The sequence below is a fragment of the Balaenoptera musculus genome, chromosome 8 (genome assembly GCF_009873245.2).
Source record: "Balaenoptera musculus isolate JJ_BM4_2016_0621 chromosome 8, mBalMus1.pri.v3, whole genome shotgun sequence".
Classification (NCBI taxonomy): domain Eukaryota; kingdom Metazoa; phylum Chordata; class Mammalia; order Artiodactyla; family Balaenopteridae; genus Balaenoptera; species Balaenoptera musculus.
The window spans coordinates 65,541,994-65,559,973 of NC_045792.1; the positions used below are offsets into that span (position 1 = coordinate 65,541,994).

The following is a 17,980-nucleotide window of genomic DNA, read 5'->3' on the forward strand; positions in this document are numbered from 1 at the left end:
ACCACTTCCTCATTAGGTGACCCACCTTGGAGCAATTTCTGACCCTCTTTTGCCTCCATTTCTTAGCTCAAATATGGGGGTACTAACAGTACCTGGAGCAAGTTGCTTAACTTTTTGATGCCTCAGTATCCTCATGTACAAAGTGGAGATGGTGATGACAGTTATCTCACAGCTAGGGCAGTTGGAAGGATGAAATACATGAAATGATTAGGACAGTGCCTCGCAAGTAGAAAGTGCTGAGTGTGATACAGTTTAGATCCTATAATCATCCTTTTCAGTGAGGCGCAGAGCCCGGGTGAGTGAGCTTGTGAATGGCAGACCCTGGTCTGCCTGCTGCCTGCAAGTGCTGGCTTTCTGTGTCCCACCCCACTGGGCTGTCTGCACACGGAGCCCCCAAGGAAACTGGAGGCAGAATTCAGAAGTGGAAATCAAGCCTCCAGACGGCTAACCCTGGCTTAGCCCCTGCTCCGCTCAGCGGCTCCCTCCGGGGACCCATCCTTCTAACATTCCTGGCACCAGTCCCAGAACACCTACCCACTTAGGGGTTGGAAGATGCACCGTGTCACCAAGAAGTGGGTAGTGCTTGTGGGGCTCCCCTGGGAGGGCACAGGGGGTCCTGTGTGAGCTGGGGCTGCCCCAGCCCTGTGCCTTGACAGTGGGTGAGGCCCCTCATCCCCTCTTCCCACCCTTTGATAAATAAAGAGATGATCTTTCCATGTGGTGTTTGTCTCTCTCCACGAATGTGGAGGTCTAAGCACTGCCAAGCTTATCTATACAGTGGACTTCCTGCTGGTGTTGGATCTGCCCTGCTCCCCACTGCGTAATAAATTTGTGTCGCCTGAGCACACAGATCTGCTGACATCCGTGATCCTGGTGGCCTTGGCAGACTCCAGCTCCCCCAGCCTGGGTGGGAAACGCAGGCATAAACCCTAGCTGACGTGAATCGAACATCCTGGTTACAGACGGACAGCAAGAACTGGGTGGGCCGTGAGGGTGTGGGAAGTTCCTTCATCCATCAGTTCTTTATTGAGGCCTCCTGTGTGCCAGGCCCTGTACTGGACACAGGGACAGCTTTTGAGGAGCTTTTACACTGGCCTGGGAATCAGATGCAGATAATTATAACACGTGGAGCTTAGTTCTGGGGTAGCACTAAGGACAGAGCCTGTGGGAGGAATGTATAATCTAATTTGGGGCTCGGCCTCAGGGCTGAGTTTTCATGAAAAATTTTTGTTCCTTGGCACCGAGTCCTTAGCAGTGAAGCCCGGCTACGTCTGGGAAAGGTGGAGAGTTCCTTTGGGTTGACTTATCACGGCGCTTTGCGTTCGCGGTCTGTTTGCACTATGCTCGCCATCCAGAGCGTCAGCTATGGGCAGGCCAGGGGAGCCCTCTTCTCGCCCGCTCCTCTGCCCAGGCACGTAGCAGCCGCGGTTTTCGGCTTCTTGTCAGAACTCCGAGTTCCCATGTTAATCATAACAAGTGTGCTCCTAGAGGAACGGGCCTGGCCTTGGCCAACAAGCCTTCTCTCCTGTCTTGATAACATCTGTACCGAATTTTCTCCCTTTATGTAATTAGGCCCATTGGTATTTGCTTTGGGTATGACTGACGTCTCTGAAATTTCAGGCCCCAAGTATGGGCTGGCGCCCAGGGTGGTGGGAAAACTGAGCTTTCATCAGTGGGATTTCAGGTTTAGCCGGGAGGGTCAGAAATGGTACGCCAGCTACTGTTTGCATGAGAAATGTACAGCAGCCCCCCAACTGGTGGGAATGGGATCCCCTGCCTTGCCCCGGGAGCGGTGCCGGGTCAGGCCTGGTGGATGATAGAAGGATGCGGGAGGGCTCCCCTCCTGCCCTTCCTGCCCTTCCTCACCCCACATCCTCCCACCCCACTCCGTCCCTGGCCCGGGAGTGACAGAACTCAGCAAACAGGAAAAGATGCGCTAACTGCAAAGAAATGCAGTGAATCTAGACTTAACCCCGAAGCCAACCTCAGAGTGTCGGGGTTTGGAGTCTTGCTTTGAAATGCCCGTCATGGTCTGGCTATGTCTGAGCCAGAGGAGCTCTTTGGGGTGTGAGATAAAGAGGGAAGCTGGGCTTGGGGGAGCTGGTTCTCTGCAGTCAGCTCCAACCAGAAAGGAAGCAAAAGGATTTGCATACCCGCTCCCTGTCTCTGGAGTGAATTGTATCTCAGCGGTGACTTCATTTCCCCTAACAGAGTTTCCACCAACTCTCTGGGAGGTTCCAACGAGTAAGCCACACTGATTGTGGTGTGGGAGCTTCTGATATGCTTATTTGCAGTTCCCCTTTGGGAGTCTGGAGGCCCCAGATGAGTGATAACTGGATGATGGAATATAGCGAGGGGAAGGGGCATGCATTTTTTAAGATAAGTTTTGATCCCAAGCAGAAGGGATGTTTCCAGATGCCTGTGCAATGTCAAGCAGTGGGGTGTGGGTGCAGATCTCCTTCCCTGTGACTTTGCTGGGGTATCCCCAGTTAGTTAGACCCCCCAGTTGAACTCCTGCCTCTTGAAGGTGGTTCAGGAATTGCCTGGGAGTAGGGCAGGCGGCTGCGCGGGGTTGTCTCTCAGCCAGAATATCACCATTTTCCCGTTTTTATTGGATTGGTGCTGCACATAAGATTTTATTTGAATGGAAGGACTTTTGCCCAGTGTAACTAGTTCGGTAGGTCATTATGTGTCTTCCCTTCTTTCCTAAGTGGCTGTAGCTTCCTTGGGGAAGGACCCTTGTCTTGTTCAACGTGACAGGGTCCATTGAGACCTACCATGGGACTTGAACAGAATCCTGTTTTGTCACCTCTGCCCACATGGCCCCAGTGCCTACCGGACCAAGACCATACTCCTTCGCTTGACATTTCAGACTCTCAGCGTCTAGTTCCAGACTAATCCTTGTCTCTTTTCTCTCCTTTCCCTCCTTTCCCCCAAAGTATCCTCCTCTCCATCCACCTTGAACTAAGAGGTTAAATGCCAGAGCTGGGATTTAAGCCCAGTTCAGTTTAACTCTGAACCTCACGTGTATCTTACTGTGCCTCCCCCAAATCCTTTTACCTCTGTGTTCCTCACGGGGTTTGGCACAGTGCCTGGTGTGTGGTAGGCCCACAGGTAATGTACATTGGATGGATGAATGGCGGGTCCTAACAGGTGCTCGGTTTGCACTCACTGGTTGATTTGGGTGGATGGGGGTTTGCTCCCCAGTTACACTGCTGACTAGGGGCTTGTGTCTACAAGGCTAGAGGTTGCTGAGTGTCTCTCTCCTCTCTCCCCTCTGCAGTGTCTCATCATTGGGGGAGGACCGTGTGGTTTGCGCACTGCCATTGAACTTGCCTACCTGGGGGCCAAAGTGGTCGTGGTGGAGAAGAGGGACACCTTCTCCCGGAACAACGTGCTGCACCTCTGGCCTTTCACCATCCATGACCTGCGAGGCCTGGGAGCCAAGAAGTTCTATGGGAAGTTCTGTGCCGGCTCCATCGACCATATCAGTGAGTGGAGGCACTGGTGACACCCCATGTGGGGAGGGGGCTGACCCTGGGTGGAGTATATCTCCACATTGTGGAGACCCCAGGATATTTCATCTTGCAGGTCTCTGGGGGCTCCACACATCCAACTGGCAGACATTTAATTCCAGGCCCTGTGCTGTGCCCCACTGGGCTGGAAGCACCATGAGGCCAGGGATCATGGTATGTCTCATTCACCAGAGTATCTCCAGGGCATAAAAGAGTACTTGACACATAGTAGATGCTCAATAGACTTCTGTTGAATGAATGAATGAAATATGGGAAACAGAGGCAGAGATAAGTAACAGAGTCTGCACCCTCAGAAAACTCACTGAGATTTTGTCAATAATAAAGTGTGCTTTAATAGAGCAGTCAGACTTGCTGAAGGAGCTCAGAAGAGGGAGCCACATAAAACCATTCAATGGGCCAGGTTGTCAGGGACCTCTTGGGTAAAGGAGTTGGGACACCGTGTTGCCTGTTTGGGGAACCAGGGCAGGTTTTAGAACAGAGGAATGCCACCATTGACAGATCCTGTACCAGGTTTCCCTGAACTTTAAAAAGAGAGAGGCCATCGTGATGAGGGTTCATCCAGAAAAGAAAAGGAATTGGGAACGTGGATTTCAGGTCCCGGGCCATCCCTGAATGCTTAGGTGGGGCAAGGTGAGCACCGAGGCCTCCCGCTCTGACGTTACTTAGGCCTGGGCCTCTCGAGGCAAGATCTGTGCAGACAGGCTTTGGAAGAGCAGCCTCCCTCCTCATGCTTTGCAGGGAGGAGGTTTTGAGCCATTTTATATACAGCAATCATGACTCATAAAAGGGAAGTTAATACTGTGGGGAGAGTTCAAGCATTTGAACAGATTTGGGTCCAAAATCTGTCTTGTCCATTTTCTGTGTGACTTGGCTCAGATTCTTTATCTTCTTCCAGCCCCAGTTTTGTCTCCCCTAAATATGATTGATGCCTGCCTACCAGGAGGGCCGAGAGGATTAAATGAGGTCACGTGTGAAATGTGCTATCTCTGTGCCTGGCAGGTCGTAGGTGCTCAGGAAGTGCTTTGCATTCAGTGGGGTACGGTGAGCAAGAAGCAGCCGGGATCCCCAAACCAGAATTAATTCAGAGCTGCAGTCTCTCAACCAGTGAGTGGAAGGAGAACCCTGAGAGCCATGTTCTTATGAGGACAGGCACTGATGGGAAAAGGGTGTAGGGTTAGGGCGGGAACAACTGGAGAGAATTATCAGCCAGACAGGGTGTAATTCAGTCAGATACAGGAGAACTTACCAGCAGTGGCCCAGGGTTTGTTCCCACTCCGGGATGAGAAAATTCCAAGAGTCCATTGGAAAGAAATTTGGATTTGCCCAGAAAGCTGCAGTGTCAGCTTTCCAGATATTCCTCACCACCCACAGAAGAATGTATATTGGTACCAATTTAGAATGACAACATTAATGCACCACTTTCCCATCGAGCCTTGCTGAGAGGCAGAGCCGGGCATCAGGAGGTCTCGGGAGGTCCCAGGCTGCCAGGCTGCCTTGACGGCCGGGAGCCCCTCACTGGTTCATTAATGGGGCCCCCATTTAACCCCTAGTCCTTGGAAATATGCCAGCATGCAGAAGCACTGGCAGGGCTCTGGAACGGAGATTCGAACGTTCAGAGTGATCATTGTCAAGGGCAGCTCTAATACCCGCGAGGAGAGAGGCAGGGAGAATTTACTGAGCACCTACTGGGTGCCAAAACCAGACAGACTAAGAACGTTGAAACTTTGAGGAGAGGCCAGGCCTCCCCCACGGCCTGTTTCCAGGCAGGAGGTGGGCTGGGTTCTTTAAGCCCCAGCTGATGGGCTTCCTTTCAGCCTGACCATGGTCTCCAGCCCCAGCTGTGACCTGGTCCTCCGCCCTGATCCGCACTTCTCCACTCGTCCTGTGTCAGCATCCTCCTCCAGTTCCCAGTGCTGACGGGCACTCCCCATCCCAGCCCCCTCTCCTTCCTCCTGCCCTCGCCTCTCCCGAGTACCCATTCCTTCCTCTCACCCCGAGGCCAGAGGCCAAGCTGGCCACTTCCTCTCCAACTCTAGGCCCTCTTGCTTTCCTTCCCTCCTTTCACCTGCCCTTACCTCACACTGCCCTCCAGTCCTCTGATAGAGCCCATTACTTTTCTTCATCTCAAAGTGTTTATTCTAGAAAGAGGCGACATAGACTTTGCCTGTACTTTCTACTCATGCCACCTTCCATTGTGGTCTGATTTCTTCTTGCCACTGTGCTAAAGAAATTCTCTCCAGAAGCTTCCCAACCTCCCGTGCCCTGGCCTCCTGTAGTCTTCATTTTCTTAATCTCTCCATGGGATCTAGTATCTTGGTCCCTCCTCCCTTGGCTTTCAGGACTGCCGCTCAGGGCCTGTTCTGCAACCCACCTTGCCCCCAGCCCCCAAGCCCTGCCCCATTCTGTTTACTCATGTTTCCTCTGTTAGACAGTGTTCCATGTCTCCTGGGCCTAGCATGGCACCTGGCACATGGTAGCTGTTCAATAAATGTTAAATGAGCGAAGCCCACGAAATACAGAGGGACCCACAGATAATTTGAAACTTCATGCTCTCACAAATGTATTTGAAGCCATGCCCATTTGTGCTCAGTGGCAGGAACAAAATAGAGAAACAAGGAGCCACTCCTTGGGGGAGTTTAGGAGAGTGGGTAGGAGGTGGGAAACCATGAGCCCAGCTTTGTGGGGAGGAGTCACCACCCCACCCCTTACCCTGGATGGCTGAGAGCTTAGGTAGAATCCCCCACAGGGTGAGCCGTTTGCTCTCTGACTTTACGTGTTGGCTCTTTGCTGTCTCTCTGTTTACGCCTCTTTCCCTCTTCATTTTATCAAACCCACAGCCCCGTTCAGGAAGGAGGCAGGAAAGAGAGAGCCACCATCATTATAGGATTACCTAACAGCTAGAGCACAGTCTCGGAAACAGATCTGGGTCCACGTTCCAGTTTTGTTCCTGTGTGAGCTTGAGCAAGTCACTTAGGCTTGTTGAGCCTTAATTTCTCATCTCTAAAATGAGAATAGAGAATTCCCTGGCGACCAGTGGTTAGGACTCCACGTTTTCACTGCTAAGGGCCCGGGTTCAATCCCTGGTTGGGGAACTAAGATCCAGCAAGCCAAAAAAAAAAAAGAAATTTTTTTTCATTAGAAAAAAAATAAAATGAGAATAATTACCCTGAAGGACCACTGTAAGGGTTAAATGAGAGAACACAGAGTGCTTAGCACATAATTAGTGCTCAGTAATGATCGTTATTGGTACAGGCATACCTTGGAGAAATTGCAGGTTCAGTCTAGACCATCGCAGTAAAGCAAATATCCCAATAAAGCGAGTTACCTGAATTACAGTGCATATAAAAGTGATATTTACACTATACTATAGTCTTTTCAGTGTATACGCATAACAGAATTATGTCTAAAAAAACAATGTAAATACCTTAATTTTAAAATGCTTTATTGCCAAAAAATGCTAACCATTATCTGAGCCTTCAGTGAGTTGTAATCTTCTTGTAATAGTAACATCAAAGATCACTGAAAACAGATCACCATAACAAACATAATAATAATGAAAAAGTTTGAAATATTGCTAGAATTGCCAAAATGTGACACAGAGATACAAAATGAGCAAATGCTGTTGGAAAAATGACACTGGGCGTACTTGCTTTGATGCAGGGTTGCCATAAACCTTCAATTTGTAAAAAATGTAATACCTGGGAAGTGCAATAAAGCAAAGTGCAGTAAAATGAGGCATGCCTCTATATTGCTATGCTCAGAAATCATTGAGCAGTGATAATACAGTGTTCTGTATACAGGAGACACTCAGACATTGCTCCTGACAGTTCATCTCTTCCCCTCAGGTATTCGTCAGTTGCAGCTCATCCTGTTCAAGGTGGCCTTGATATTGGGGGTTGAAATCCATGTGAATGTGGAGTTCGTGAAGGTTCTAGAGCCTCCTGAAGATCAAGAAAATCAAAGTACAGTATAATTTTCCTTTCTGTCTAGAAATCCGATATTGCAAAACGGAAATCATATTTGCAGCTCTTAGAGGATGTTCCCGTTAAGGTTATTCTTATTGAGAGCTGTCTGGCATAATTTCATCAGCGGATATTTTACCTTTGTGGACCATTGCTATCACTTGAGCTTTGCTCTTCAGCTCCCAGGGGATTTGTTATTAAGTATTTAACATATAATTTGGTTACCCTGTCACTACGAGGCAGCAGTTTGACAGATGAAGTCTAAGTAGTAAGTAGGAAAAAGACATAGATTCGGTTGTCTGATAAAGTTCATTCGCATACTCTTCAAACTGTGTGTATACACACATAGATCTGTGGATACACTTATTATACCCACATGATATTTTAAAATCCAGTAAAGAAAGTGAAGTTTCTAGAGCAAATATGAAATAAATGTTCAAAATATTATTTAGTATATAATATTTTTAAGCTTTATTGAAGAATAATTTACAAACCACAAAATTCACCCATTGTGGGTATGTCTTATTTAGTAATTCATCTCTTGTTCCTATTAGTATATTTATATAAATTCTGATCTTTTATATACATCGTGGTCAGAGAGCCATACATCTTGTTCATGATGCCTCTGCATCTTACTTACTATCAAACTCTTCTGCTGCTGGGCCGGGCTTTCAGTTTTTGGTCCAGCTTCATGTCAGAGACCTCATAGTTTCACATACAGGTTACAACTCTGATTTCTCCCATCCTCTGCCCAGAATATTGAGAATTTAGGGGAGATGTTTGTTGGCTTTTGCGGCAGGACAGCAGCTGTAATTTAACTTTGAGACCTGTGTGCTCTTAACCTTTCGCAGACCCCTAGTGGGTGTTAAATCCTAATTATGGGTAACCAGCAAGATTGCACCTGAAAATGGTTTCATAAAAGACTGTGTATTGCCCAACAAGAACGTTTGAGCATAATAAAGTAGTAATTCACGCTGGTTTCATTATACCCTGCACAAGCTTTTAGTTCTGTTTAGCAATGGGAGGGGACCAAGGAATGGGGGGATACAGAGAGAACGTGGTAGAATCTGTTGAGATAAATAAGGTGCAAGTGAGACTGGTGTGAGGATCGTTAGGATAGACTCCCACCCTTTATAGAAACCAGTAAAACCAGGTGTGGAGTTAGCACTGCCGGTTTACCTTGTCCTGGATTGAACTGAAACTAAAGCCAGAAGGACTCCAAATTCAAGTGTGAATCTGGACAGCTTGGGTCTTTCCGCTGGAGCCTCTGGCTGGGGTGCCCATACCTGTGGCACTATCCATTTCTCACGACCAACACAGAGGGCGTGTAATCACTCTGTCCTGCCATCTCTCACTGCCAACTCATCTCACTTTTCTGTCCTGGCAGAAATTGGCTGGCGGGCAGAATTTCTCCCTGCAGACCACTCTCTGTCAGAGTTTGAGTTTGATGTCATCATTGGAGCCGATGGCCGCAGGAACACGCTGGAAGGTGAAGACTCTTCTTCTTCTTGGGGCTGAGGATGGAGGGATGGGAGTGGGAAAGGGTATATCAGGAAGGGTGTGGAGAAGGGGGGCAAGATGGCAGGTGCCAAAGCTGGATGGGGGTCTTGATAGAAGGCCAGACTGCCCTGCTGTGCCTGAGGCTGAGTGTTTAGAGAACAGCCATTTAATTCTTTCTGAACCTCTGTTTTCCCAACTATAAAATATGGATAATAGAACCTCTCAGAACATTGCTATAAGGGCTGGGAAAATGTAAAAATGTTTTATAAAAGAAAGACACCATGGAAATTAAAAGAAAAAATCAACATACATTTACTGAGCATCTGCCAGTGTGAAAGCCATGGTGCTAAGCGCTTTCATACTTACTTCTTCCAACTAAGAGAACCATTTTCCTACTCTTCATGGTACTGGTTTACCGTGAAGTATAATACCCCAGAAGGAGGACCCCATCTCTTCTCATAACTTTAAAGCACGCTCACCGCTGGGCAGTAAGATAAGTTTTGCCCAAACTGTCAAAGAACAAAACAGTGCCTCTCTACTTCTAAATTTGGAAGCGTTAACATGTCTTTAGGGAAGAATCTAGTCAGGTTGAGAGAGGAAGAAATGCCATTGCCGAGAAATGCCTTCAATCACCTCCACCCCAGCCCCAAGGTTAATTGGTGCACAGGTTATACTAATTTGCGCCAGCTGTACTAATTTAAGACCCTGGGTTGAGGACAGAGTGGTCCCACATGGCATCTCTTGGGCTGGGGACAGGTCTGCTTTCTGAGCTTGCCCTGCTCAAGGGCTGCAGGCTGCAGATGTCTGCTGGGGAGGGCACCTTCTCTGAGGACAGAACACCCTCCCTAAACTAGGGCTGATCTCACAGAACTCAGGCTGTGTAGTCTGCCTAGCTGAGGCACTTCCCACCTGCTATACACCCGCTGCTCCTTTCCTCTTTCTTCACTTCCATACCCACTCCCCCGACCCAAGCATTCAATAACGGATATCAAACAAAAAAAATTTAAGCTGCCAACCTGAATGCTGTACTGTTAGAATTTTTGAGCCCATTCTGATGGTTTGAGAAAACTGTAAGTGTGAATATAAAAATCCAGGATCCATGTTCAGCTTGAGAGATGGTTTGATACGTTGTGAACATGAAAAGCAGGGCAGGAAGGGGGCGAACCACTTGAGCAACTGAGGACCAGGTAAGCAGACTAGAGCAGGGTTCCCAATGGGCACTATTGGCAATTGGGGGCCAGTTTTTGTGGTGGGGACTGTCCTGTGCGTTGTAGGATGCTTAGCGGCACCCTCAGTTGTGGCCACCAGAAGCGTCTCCACACTTGGCCAAAGGCCCCTGGGGGGCAACATCACCCCAGTTAGATACTAGAGACTAGTGGCCATTTTGACCATTTCCACAAAGGTCTAATGAAGAATCAAAATGAGTGAGTAATGAATAGAAACCCAAGGTTATTTTTTTAATATTTATTTATTTCATTTATTTTATTTTTGGCTGCGTTGGGTCTTCGTTGCTGCGCGTGGGCTTTCTCTAGTCATGGCGAGCGGGGGCTACTCTCCTTGCGGTGCGCGGGCTTCTCATAGCGGTGGCTTCTCGTTGCGGAGCACGGGCTTTAGGCACGCGGGCTTCAGTAGCTGTGGCACGCGGGCTCAGTAGTTGTGGTACACGGGCTTAGTGGCTCCATGGCATGTGGGATCTTCCCGGACCAGGGCTCGAACCTGTGTCCCCTGCATTGGCAGACGGATTCTTAACCACTGCGCCACCAGGGAATCCCCAACCCAAGGTTTTTAGTCAAAGGGATTTTTGACAAAGAAGTTTGGGAATCGCCACAAGGCTTCAGTGTATGGTAAGCAAATGTGAGGGGAATTCCCACAGGTGCTGAAGACAATGGTTCTGTCTGCTAGCAAGACAAATGCCTTGCATTAAGCAAAGTAAACAGCAGTACCTGGGGTGGAGGGGAAGTTCAGGACTACAGGAAAAGACAGATGCTAAAAAGAAAGCGGATTAGAAGGAGGTGGTCCACTGAAACGGGACCACCTGCTTGTGATCCTCTGTGTAACTGCCTGTGATACTGTGGTTTATAATAAGGCAATTATATTTGGTCTTTGTCCCCTTTCTGGCACAGCTACCCAAACCCTTGGAATTTCCTGAGCGATAAGGGCAAATAGGAGCATTTTTTGTTATGATATTTGGCCTCTTGTCCGTGGTTCCTGAAATCAGTTCAGAGCCATAAGGGTGAAATGGGTGTCTTGTTATTCATAACAAGCTCCTTTTCAGACCGAGTTTATGTTAATGAAGAGAGTTTTGGAAAGCACCTAAGGAAGGGAGGGGACTGGTTGCCAGGGGAGCCAAACAAGTGATTAGAGGGTTGGAACTTTCAGTCCCACCCTCTGACCTCCTGGGAGGGGAGAGGGGCTGGAGATAGAGTTCAGTCACCAATGGCCAGTGACTTAATCAATCAGGCTTCTGTAATGAAGCCTCCACAAAAACCCAAAGGATACGGTTTCCGGGTTGGTGAACACGTTGTTTGGAGAGGGCGTGAAAGCTCCATGCCCTTTCCCCATAACTTGTTCTAAGCCTCTCTTCCAAGTGGCTGCTCCCCAGTTGTTTAGGAAGTAAGATGTTCTCTGAGTTCTGAGAGCCACTCTAGAAAATTAATCAAATCCAAGGAGGGAGTCCTTGAACCTACAATCTATAGCTGGTTAGTCAGAAGCACAGGTGACAACATGGGCTTATAATTGGCATCTGAAGTGGAGGGCAATCTGGTGGGACTGAGCCCTTAACCTGTGGGATCTGATGCCATCTCTGAGTAGATAGTGTCAGAATTGAGTTGAAGTGTAGGACACCCAGCTGCTGTCCTGGAATTGCCTGTCGGAGTGGGAGGAAAAAATAACCCATATTGTAATTGGGTGCAGAATTCTTACGGCCATTAAAAAGCGATTTCAATGTATACCATTGAAAACTGTAAGAACCTCGATTAATCACTGAACTAAAATAATTGCAAGTTAGAATTCCATCTATTCATTATACATTTATTGAGTGTGTACTAAGTGCCAGTCACTATGGACCGGAGGTAGAAAGAAAATTTGTTAAAATCTCTGTTGCACAGGAATTCAATCTCATAATTCTACTGTTCAAAGGGGGGGAAAAAACATGAGAAATGCTGACAACGTAGTTTTAATTGTATAAGTTTAAAGTGCAGATGGGTCTTTCATGAGACTACCTTGCAGCAATGCCTAACACATCCTCTAAAGGATGAGCCCTGTGATTGCCCATTGGAGAAGCACAGTTTAGCCTTTTGTTTGTGGAAGCCTAACAGGGATAATTGGTCCTATTAATTTTAGAAAAGGAAAAAATCCCACTGACTTTGAAAGGCCTCCAACGGGTTTTCTCCTCGGGGACAAACCTCAGCATTTCTGCCTGTCCCCTGTTCTCTAGATCCAAAGTTCTGGTTTCACTGGCCTGTGGGCCATCTGAGAATAGCTTTCTCAGTAATCTTTTCCAGTTTTCACACCAAATCCAGAAGAAAGACCCACTTTTCCTCGTTTCCTCCCACAGGGTTCAGAAGAAAAGAATTCCGTGGGAAGCTGGCTATTGCGATCACCGCCAACTTCATAAACAGAAACAGCACAGCTGAGGCCAAGGTGGAAGAGATTAGCGGCGTGGCTTTCATCTTCAATCAGAAATTTTTTCAGGATCTTAAAGAAGAAACAGGTGGGACCCTCACCTTTCTCCAAACCAGGCCATTGTCCGTGCTTCTCTAGCGTACAGGGGTTGGGGGAGGAGGGCACTCAGCTTTCCCAGCTCTTGGGGACAGGAGACTCACGCTGATAAAGTGGAAGCAGGGATTTCTCTTTAGGATTAATAATGGGCAGGATTCCTTCGGGGACAAGAGGGATGCTTGAGGGAAAGTTCTAGATGTTGTACATGAAAATAGATAAACATTTATTTACTCAGGAGACATTTACTGAGTGCCCATTGAATGCCTGCACTCAATGTCATGGGATACAAAGTCAAGGTTGACACGGTACCCTCCCAGTAGTGGCTCCTTGTCCAGGGAGGGACAGCCACGGAAACCATCCTAATGCAGGCTGGTGAATCTAGGCCCGACGCCAATGTGGAGATCCCAGAGCGCTCTGAGGGGGAGCCAGTAACCTGTGGGTGGTCCCTGAAGAAGCATAGGTGCTTTTGTCAGTGCGCCCGCTGCCCTTTCCCTCAGGAACAGTCAGGGATGCCGGCGGAGGCGGGGCACGACACTCACCCAGGGGCATCGGTTGTCCCCAAACCATGGGACTTGAAAGAAAGAAGGGATTCATTCATTTACTCAACAAATATTTATTGAACACCTACTATGTACCAAATGCTGTTCAAGGGCGTGAGATAGAGCAGTGGGCAAAACAAGCAAACCCCCCCTCGGAGCTTATATTCTATGGGTTGTGGAGGGACCATCAATAATCAAATAACATGTCAGGTGGTCTACAAGGATAGTGGAGAAAAAATAAAGCAGGGTGAGGGCGAAGAGGGATGAAATTCCTGCTCCCAATTAAGTAAATTTCAGAATTTTTCCCTTTTTAACCTGATTTGGAAATATATATATTTCTCCGTGGAAAGGCAGTGTAACAATGTTACATAGAAGTTTTGTACTAAAAATAAATCATTAACACCCAGCACCACCTAGCACAGGAACAGTCCTCATTTTCATGTAGTCCTTTTCGGTAATTTTCCAGCTGCATCCTTTTTACATGGCTAGAGCTTTTACCATAGAGTCAATCCTGTTATTCTCCTTGTCTCATTCAGCGTCACATTTTAAATACTGTCCACTGTGCCCAGTCCTACTGATGGTCAGGTTTGTCGGAATAGCTCTTCAAGTGGATATATTGTCACCCACTGCTGAAGCATTTAAACCAGGGGTTGGCAAACCTACCATGTGTGTTTGTATTGCCTTCAAGCTAAGAATGGTTTTTAATATATTTTGAATGGCTGCAGAAAAGTCAAAAGAAGAAATTTTGGGGACAAATTGAAAATTTATGAAATTCAAGTTTTACAGTCCATAAATAGAGGTTTATTAGAATGCAGCCAGGCCGCTTTGTTTACCTTGGTGCCATGAGGGCTTTCGACACAGACCAGATGGTCCACAAAGCCCAAAATATTTACTCTCTGGCCCTTTACGGAAAAAGTTTGCAGACTTCTGATTTAAACTTTTCAGTTATTTACTGTTACCAATAAAACTACTTCTTTTGGATTATTTCCGTAAGATAGCTTTCTAGGAATGGGATTAGTTATTGAGCCAGACTCTGCTTCTTACTGGCCACAGCAATGTGTGTCCACTGCATGACCCTCTGAGTGTCACTATGGTGGCATTATTTTTTTTTAATAAAAAAGTATTTCCTTCCAGCATATTATGTCCTTTTGAATGATTTAAGAATTCTCCAGCCCTCTCTTCCCCTCAAAAACCAAGAAAATAAATGCTTAAATAAACCACCAAATATAAATTATGACAGGATATCAAGTTTGTTTTTCCAAATGTTTCAATGAGCTTCCTTTGCACTTTGCAAAGGTCATCACCTTTGGCCATTGTTCGACAACAATGCCCCTCACAGAATGAGAGCGATGAATTTCCTCGGATCCTCTGGGGGGCCCTGTGCATTGATGGCTGTTTCCTATTTAACAGTAATAAAGGGGTTTCCATGGTTACCCAGCACGCCTCTGTGATAACTGCTGATAAGTTGCCTTGCCTCTGTTCCTTTCTCTCCCTTCAAAGAAACCAAACCAGTGGTTCTCAAACTTGAGTGTGAACAGAATCACCTATAAGGCCTGTTCAAGCACAGATTGCTGGCCAGACCCCCAGCGTTTCCCATTCTGTAGGCCTGGGGTCGGGCGCCAGTTATTTGTATTTCTAATAAGTCCTCAGGTGATACTGCTGCTGCTGCTGGCTAGGGATCCTACTTTGAGAAACACTGAGCTACGCTGTCATCTTACGGCATTGTTTTAAGGCAGAAACCTAGTCTATAAAGTCTTTTGCAATTGGTGGAAAGCACAGAAAGATACAACCCAGTCCTCTGATTGAGTTTTTCTACCAGGGCACCTGGGTTTTCACACATAACAGGGGGATGGTGGAAATGTCCCTTAGCAGTCTTTGGAGAATTCACACAGCTCTTTGCATCTCTGGTCACATGGAGGAAACGGTGGATGGGACTTGGAATCAGACAGGCTGGGGTTCAAATCCTGGTTCTGTTGCCACTTAGCTGCCATGCCACAGACAGCACTGTGCCTTCCTGCAGCACGTACTCAGCTGTGACTTGGAAATACTGGTCTACAGCCCCAAAGGGCTTTATGAGTTTTAAAAGAAACAGTGGCTAGGGGACTTCCCTGGTGGCGAGGTGGTTAAGAATCCGCCTGCCAATGCACTGGACACAGGTTCGGGCCCTGGGCCGGGAAGATCCCACATGCTGCGGAGCAACTAAATCCGTGCGCTGCAACTACTGAGCCTGTGCCCTAGAGCCCATGAACCACAACTGCTGAAGCCCGCGTGCCTAGAGGCTGTGCTCCGCAACAAGAGAAGCCACCGCAATGAGAAGCCTGCACACAAGACCCAATGCAGCCAAAAATAAATAAATAAATTTATTAAGAAAAAGAAAAAGAAGCAGTGGCTTAATCATATTGCAATATATAGCACAGTGGTTAAGAATCCGCCTGCCAATGCAGGTGACACGGGTTCGAGCCCTGGCCCGGGAAGATCCCACATGCTGCGGAGCGACGAAGCCCATGCGCCACAACTACTGAGCCCGCGTGCCTAGAGCCCGTGCTCTGCAACAGGAGAAGCCACCACAATGAGAAGCCTGCGCACAGCAACAAAGGGCAGCCCCCGCTCGCCGCAACTAGAGAAAGCCTGCTCATAGCAATGAAGACCCAACGCAGCCAAAAATAAATAAATAAATAATAAAAAAATAAAACATAATTAGTATAAAATTTTTTTTTAATGTATCAAATCAACATGTACACCTTAAACTTACACAATGTTATATCTCAATTTAAAAAGAAAAGAAATAGTATCTTTGTGGGACTGTGAAAGCTAGCTGTGGTGACTAGGGTAAATTCTGGCACTTGATCTTATCTTTGCTCGCCTTGTATGTCTTAGAAACTTGTCTAACACCAATATTCTGCAGGTAAATAGTGAGACCTGTAATGAGGCAAAGCAGGGCTCCTGACACACAGTAGGCGCTGAGGAAATAATACTGAGTCCATGAACCTTCTCTTTTCAGGGATTGACCTTGAGAACATTGTTTACTACAAGGACTGCACCCACTATTTTGTCATGACTGCCAAGAAGCAGAGCTTGCTTGACAAAGGTGTCATCATTAACGTACGTATCGCTTGGCTATGATGTCCTGTCTTTCCCTTTGTGACCTGGGCTGGCAGCATCAGCGAGTGTGGGAGCAGATGTCATCCTGCCAGAAACTGAGTAATGGGGGGAAGAGGGAAGGGACCACCATCCACCACGCCCTTCTCCTTGGTGGCGCGTGAGTGTTGGATGGAGGAGCCCACACGAACAACAGAGGCAGAGGTGTTTCTGCAGAGAGCTGGGCTGGTGCGGGAGGGGGAAATGCTGAAATTCTTACCCAGGTGTTAGTGTGGGTTCTTAACCACTGAGAGATCAGCTGAGTCTTTTCCTTTCAAGTGTCTCATTTATCCCTGCCTCCTTTTCTGGGAGGTCACACACATACTTTGGAGGCAGATGGGGGCTCCTTGTCCTAGTGGGATCCAGGCAGTTTCACTTGTGAATTTCACGCTGCAGCCCCCTTGTCATGGTATGGGGGAAAGCCCTATTGCAGTCAAGAAGACTCAAGTTGAATCTTCGCTGTGCCACGTATTAACTCAGGACTGTGACTAAGCTGTTTGCCTTCTCTGAACCTCAGTCTTCTTGTCTGCAGAATAGGAATAATAGTTTCTAACTAAAAGGATTGTTCAGAGGAATAAATTTTAAAACGTATACAGAGCGCTTGGCATGTAGCAAGTTGGTAGATTCCCTCCATAACTTCTCTGCCTGGTTTGGACACTTGCTTTTTTGTCCTGCTGGCTTCCTGGCCTCTGCTTCCTGCCTTTGCACCTTCATGCTTATACAGAGAGCAGGGCTGCAAGGAAGAAGCACGTGGAGTGGCCAGCCCCAGGCTGGCACCTTCTTTGGTCAGGTTTCAACCCCTCCAGAGACCCTGTTCCTGCAGCTGCCGCTGCTGCTGTATGTACCCTTAAGATAAGGATCATGCAGTCCAAGGTCAGCCTGCTCTTGGGATGTCGGCCTGTAGCCCAGGCAGCACGGTGACCATTCATTGCTGCTTGTCAGAGAAGAATGTGTCTATCCTCACGCCAGCTTGTGCTGGCAGCCGGCTGGGCAGCTTTAGTAACCCAGCCCTCCCCTGGGCCTCCTCTACATCAGCTCAGGGCTTTGCTGAGAGCCCGAGTTGCTGGACAGAAGGCTGGGAATTGGCGGGGAGGGCGGGGGTGGGGTTGAATGAAGCCTACTTAGCACAGTCAGCAGATGTGCGAGCAGTGGTTTTCAATATCTGGTGCCCCACTGCTGACCCGGTCTGGGGGAGGTGAGGCCATGTCCCCATTTTCCCTCTGTTCCACAGGTGTCCCTCCCAAAGTTACCTCCCCTATTGGGATGCCTGTGTCAGATAGTGAAGGACTATTTGGGGTCCAGGGTGCAGGCACAGAGGGTACCTTTGCAGAGGAGGGTCTAGGGAGGCTCTTGTTACCCCACCCCTGGAAAGTCAGGCCAAGTTTGACTTGGGGTTCCTATTTCACTGGCTGAGTACTCCGGCCTGCTGAGATGCTAAGGTTCCCCCAGGTCATCCCAGGGTGTTTGTCCTGGCCACAACATGTTGCTCATGGTGACTTGATTTTTTGGCAGTTGTCAGAGCCCCTCCATGCTCCCCTCTCAGGCTGTGTGTCATGGCACAGGTGGGTGGAAGCTCCTCGCTCTG

At 47.9% G+C, this 17,980-nt stretch overlaps 1 protein-coding gene across 6 annotated transcripts in view; it reads left to right on the plus strand.

The window, feature by feature from the left end:
• Window positions 1–17,980, plus strand: part of LOC118899967 (F-actin-monooxygenase MICAL2) — a 223,234-nt gene that overhangs the window by 83,743 nt on the left and 121,511 nt on the right. For all 6 annotated transcript variants that reach the window (XM_036862051.1, XM_036862052.1, XM_036862054.1 and 3 more), the window contains 5 exons: window positions 3,284–3,491; window positions 7,382–7,498; window positions 8,886–8,987; window positions 12,555–12,710; window positions 16,259–16,359. In XM_036862051.1, the coding sequence (XP_036717946.1) occupies window positions 3,284–3,491; window positions 7,382–7,498; window positions 8,886–8,987; window positions 12,555–12,710; window positions 16,259–16,359 (684 nt within the window). The remainder of the gene's footprint in view (window positions 1–3,283; window positions 3,492–7,381; window positions 7,499–8,885; window positions 8,988–12,554; window positions 12,711–16,258; window positions 16,360–17,980) is intronic.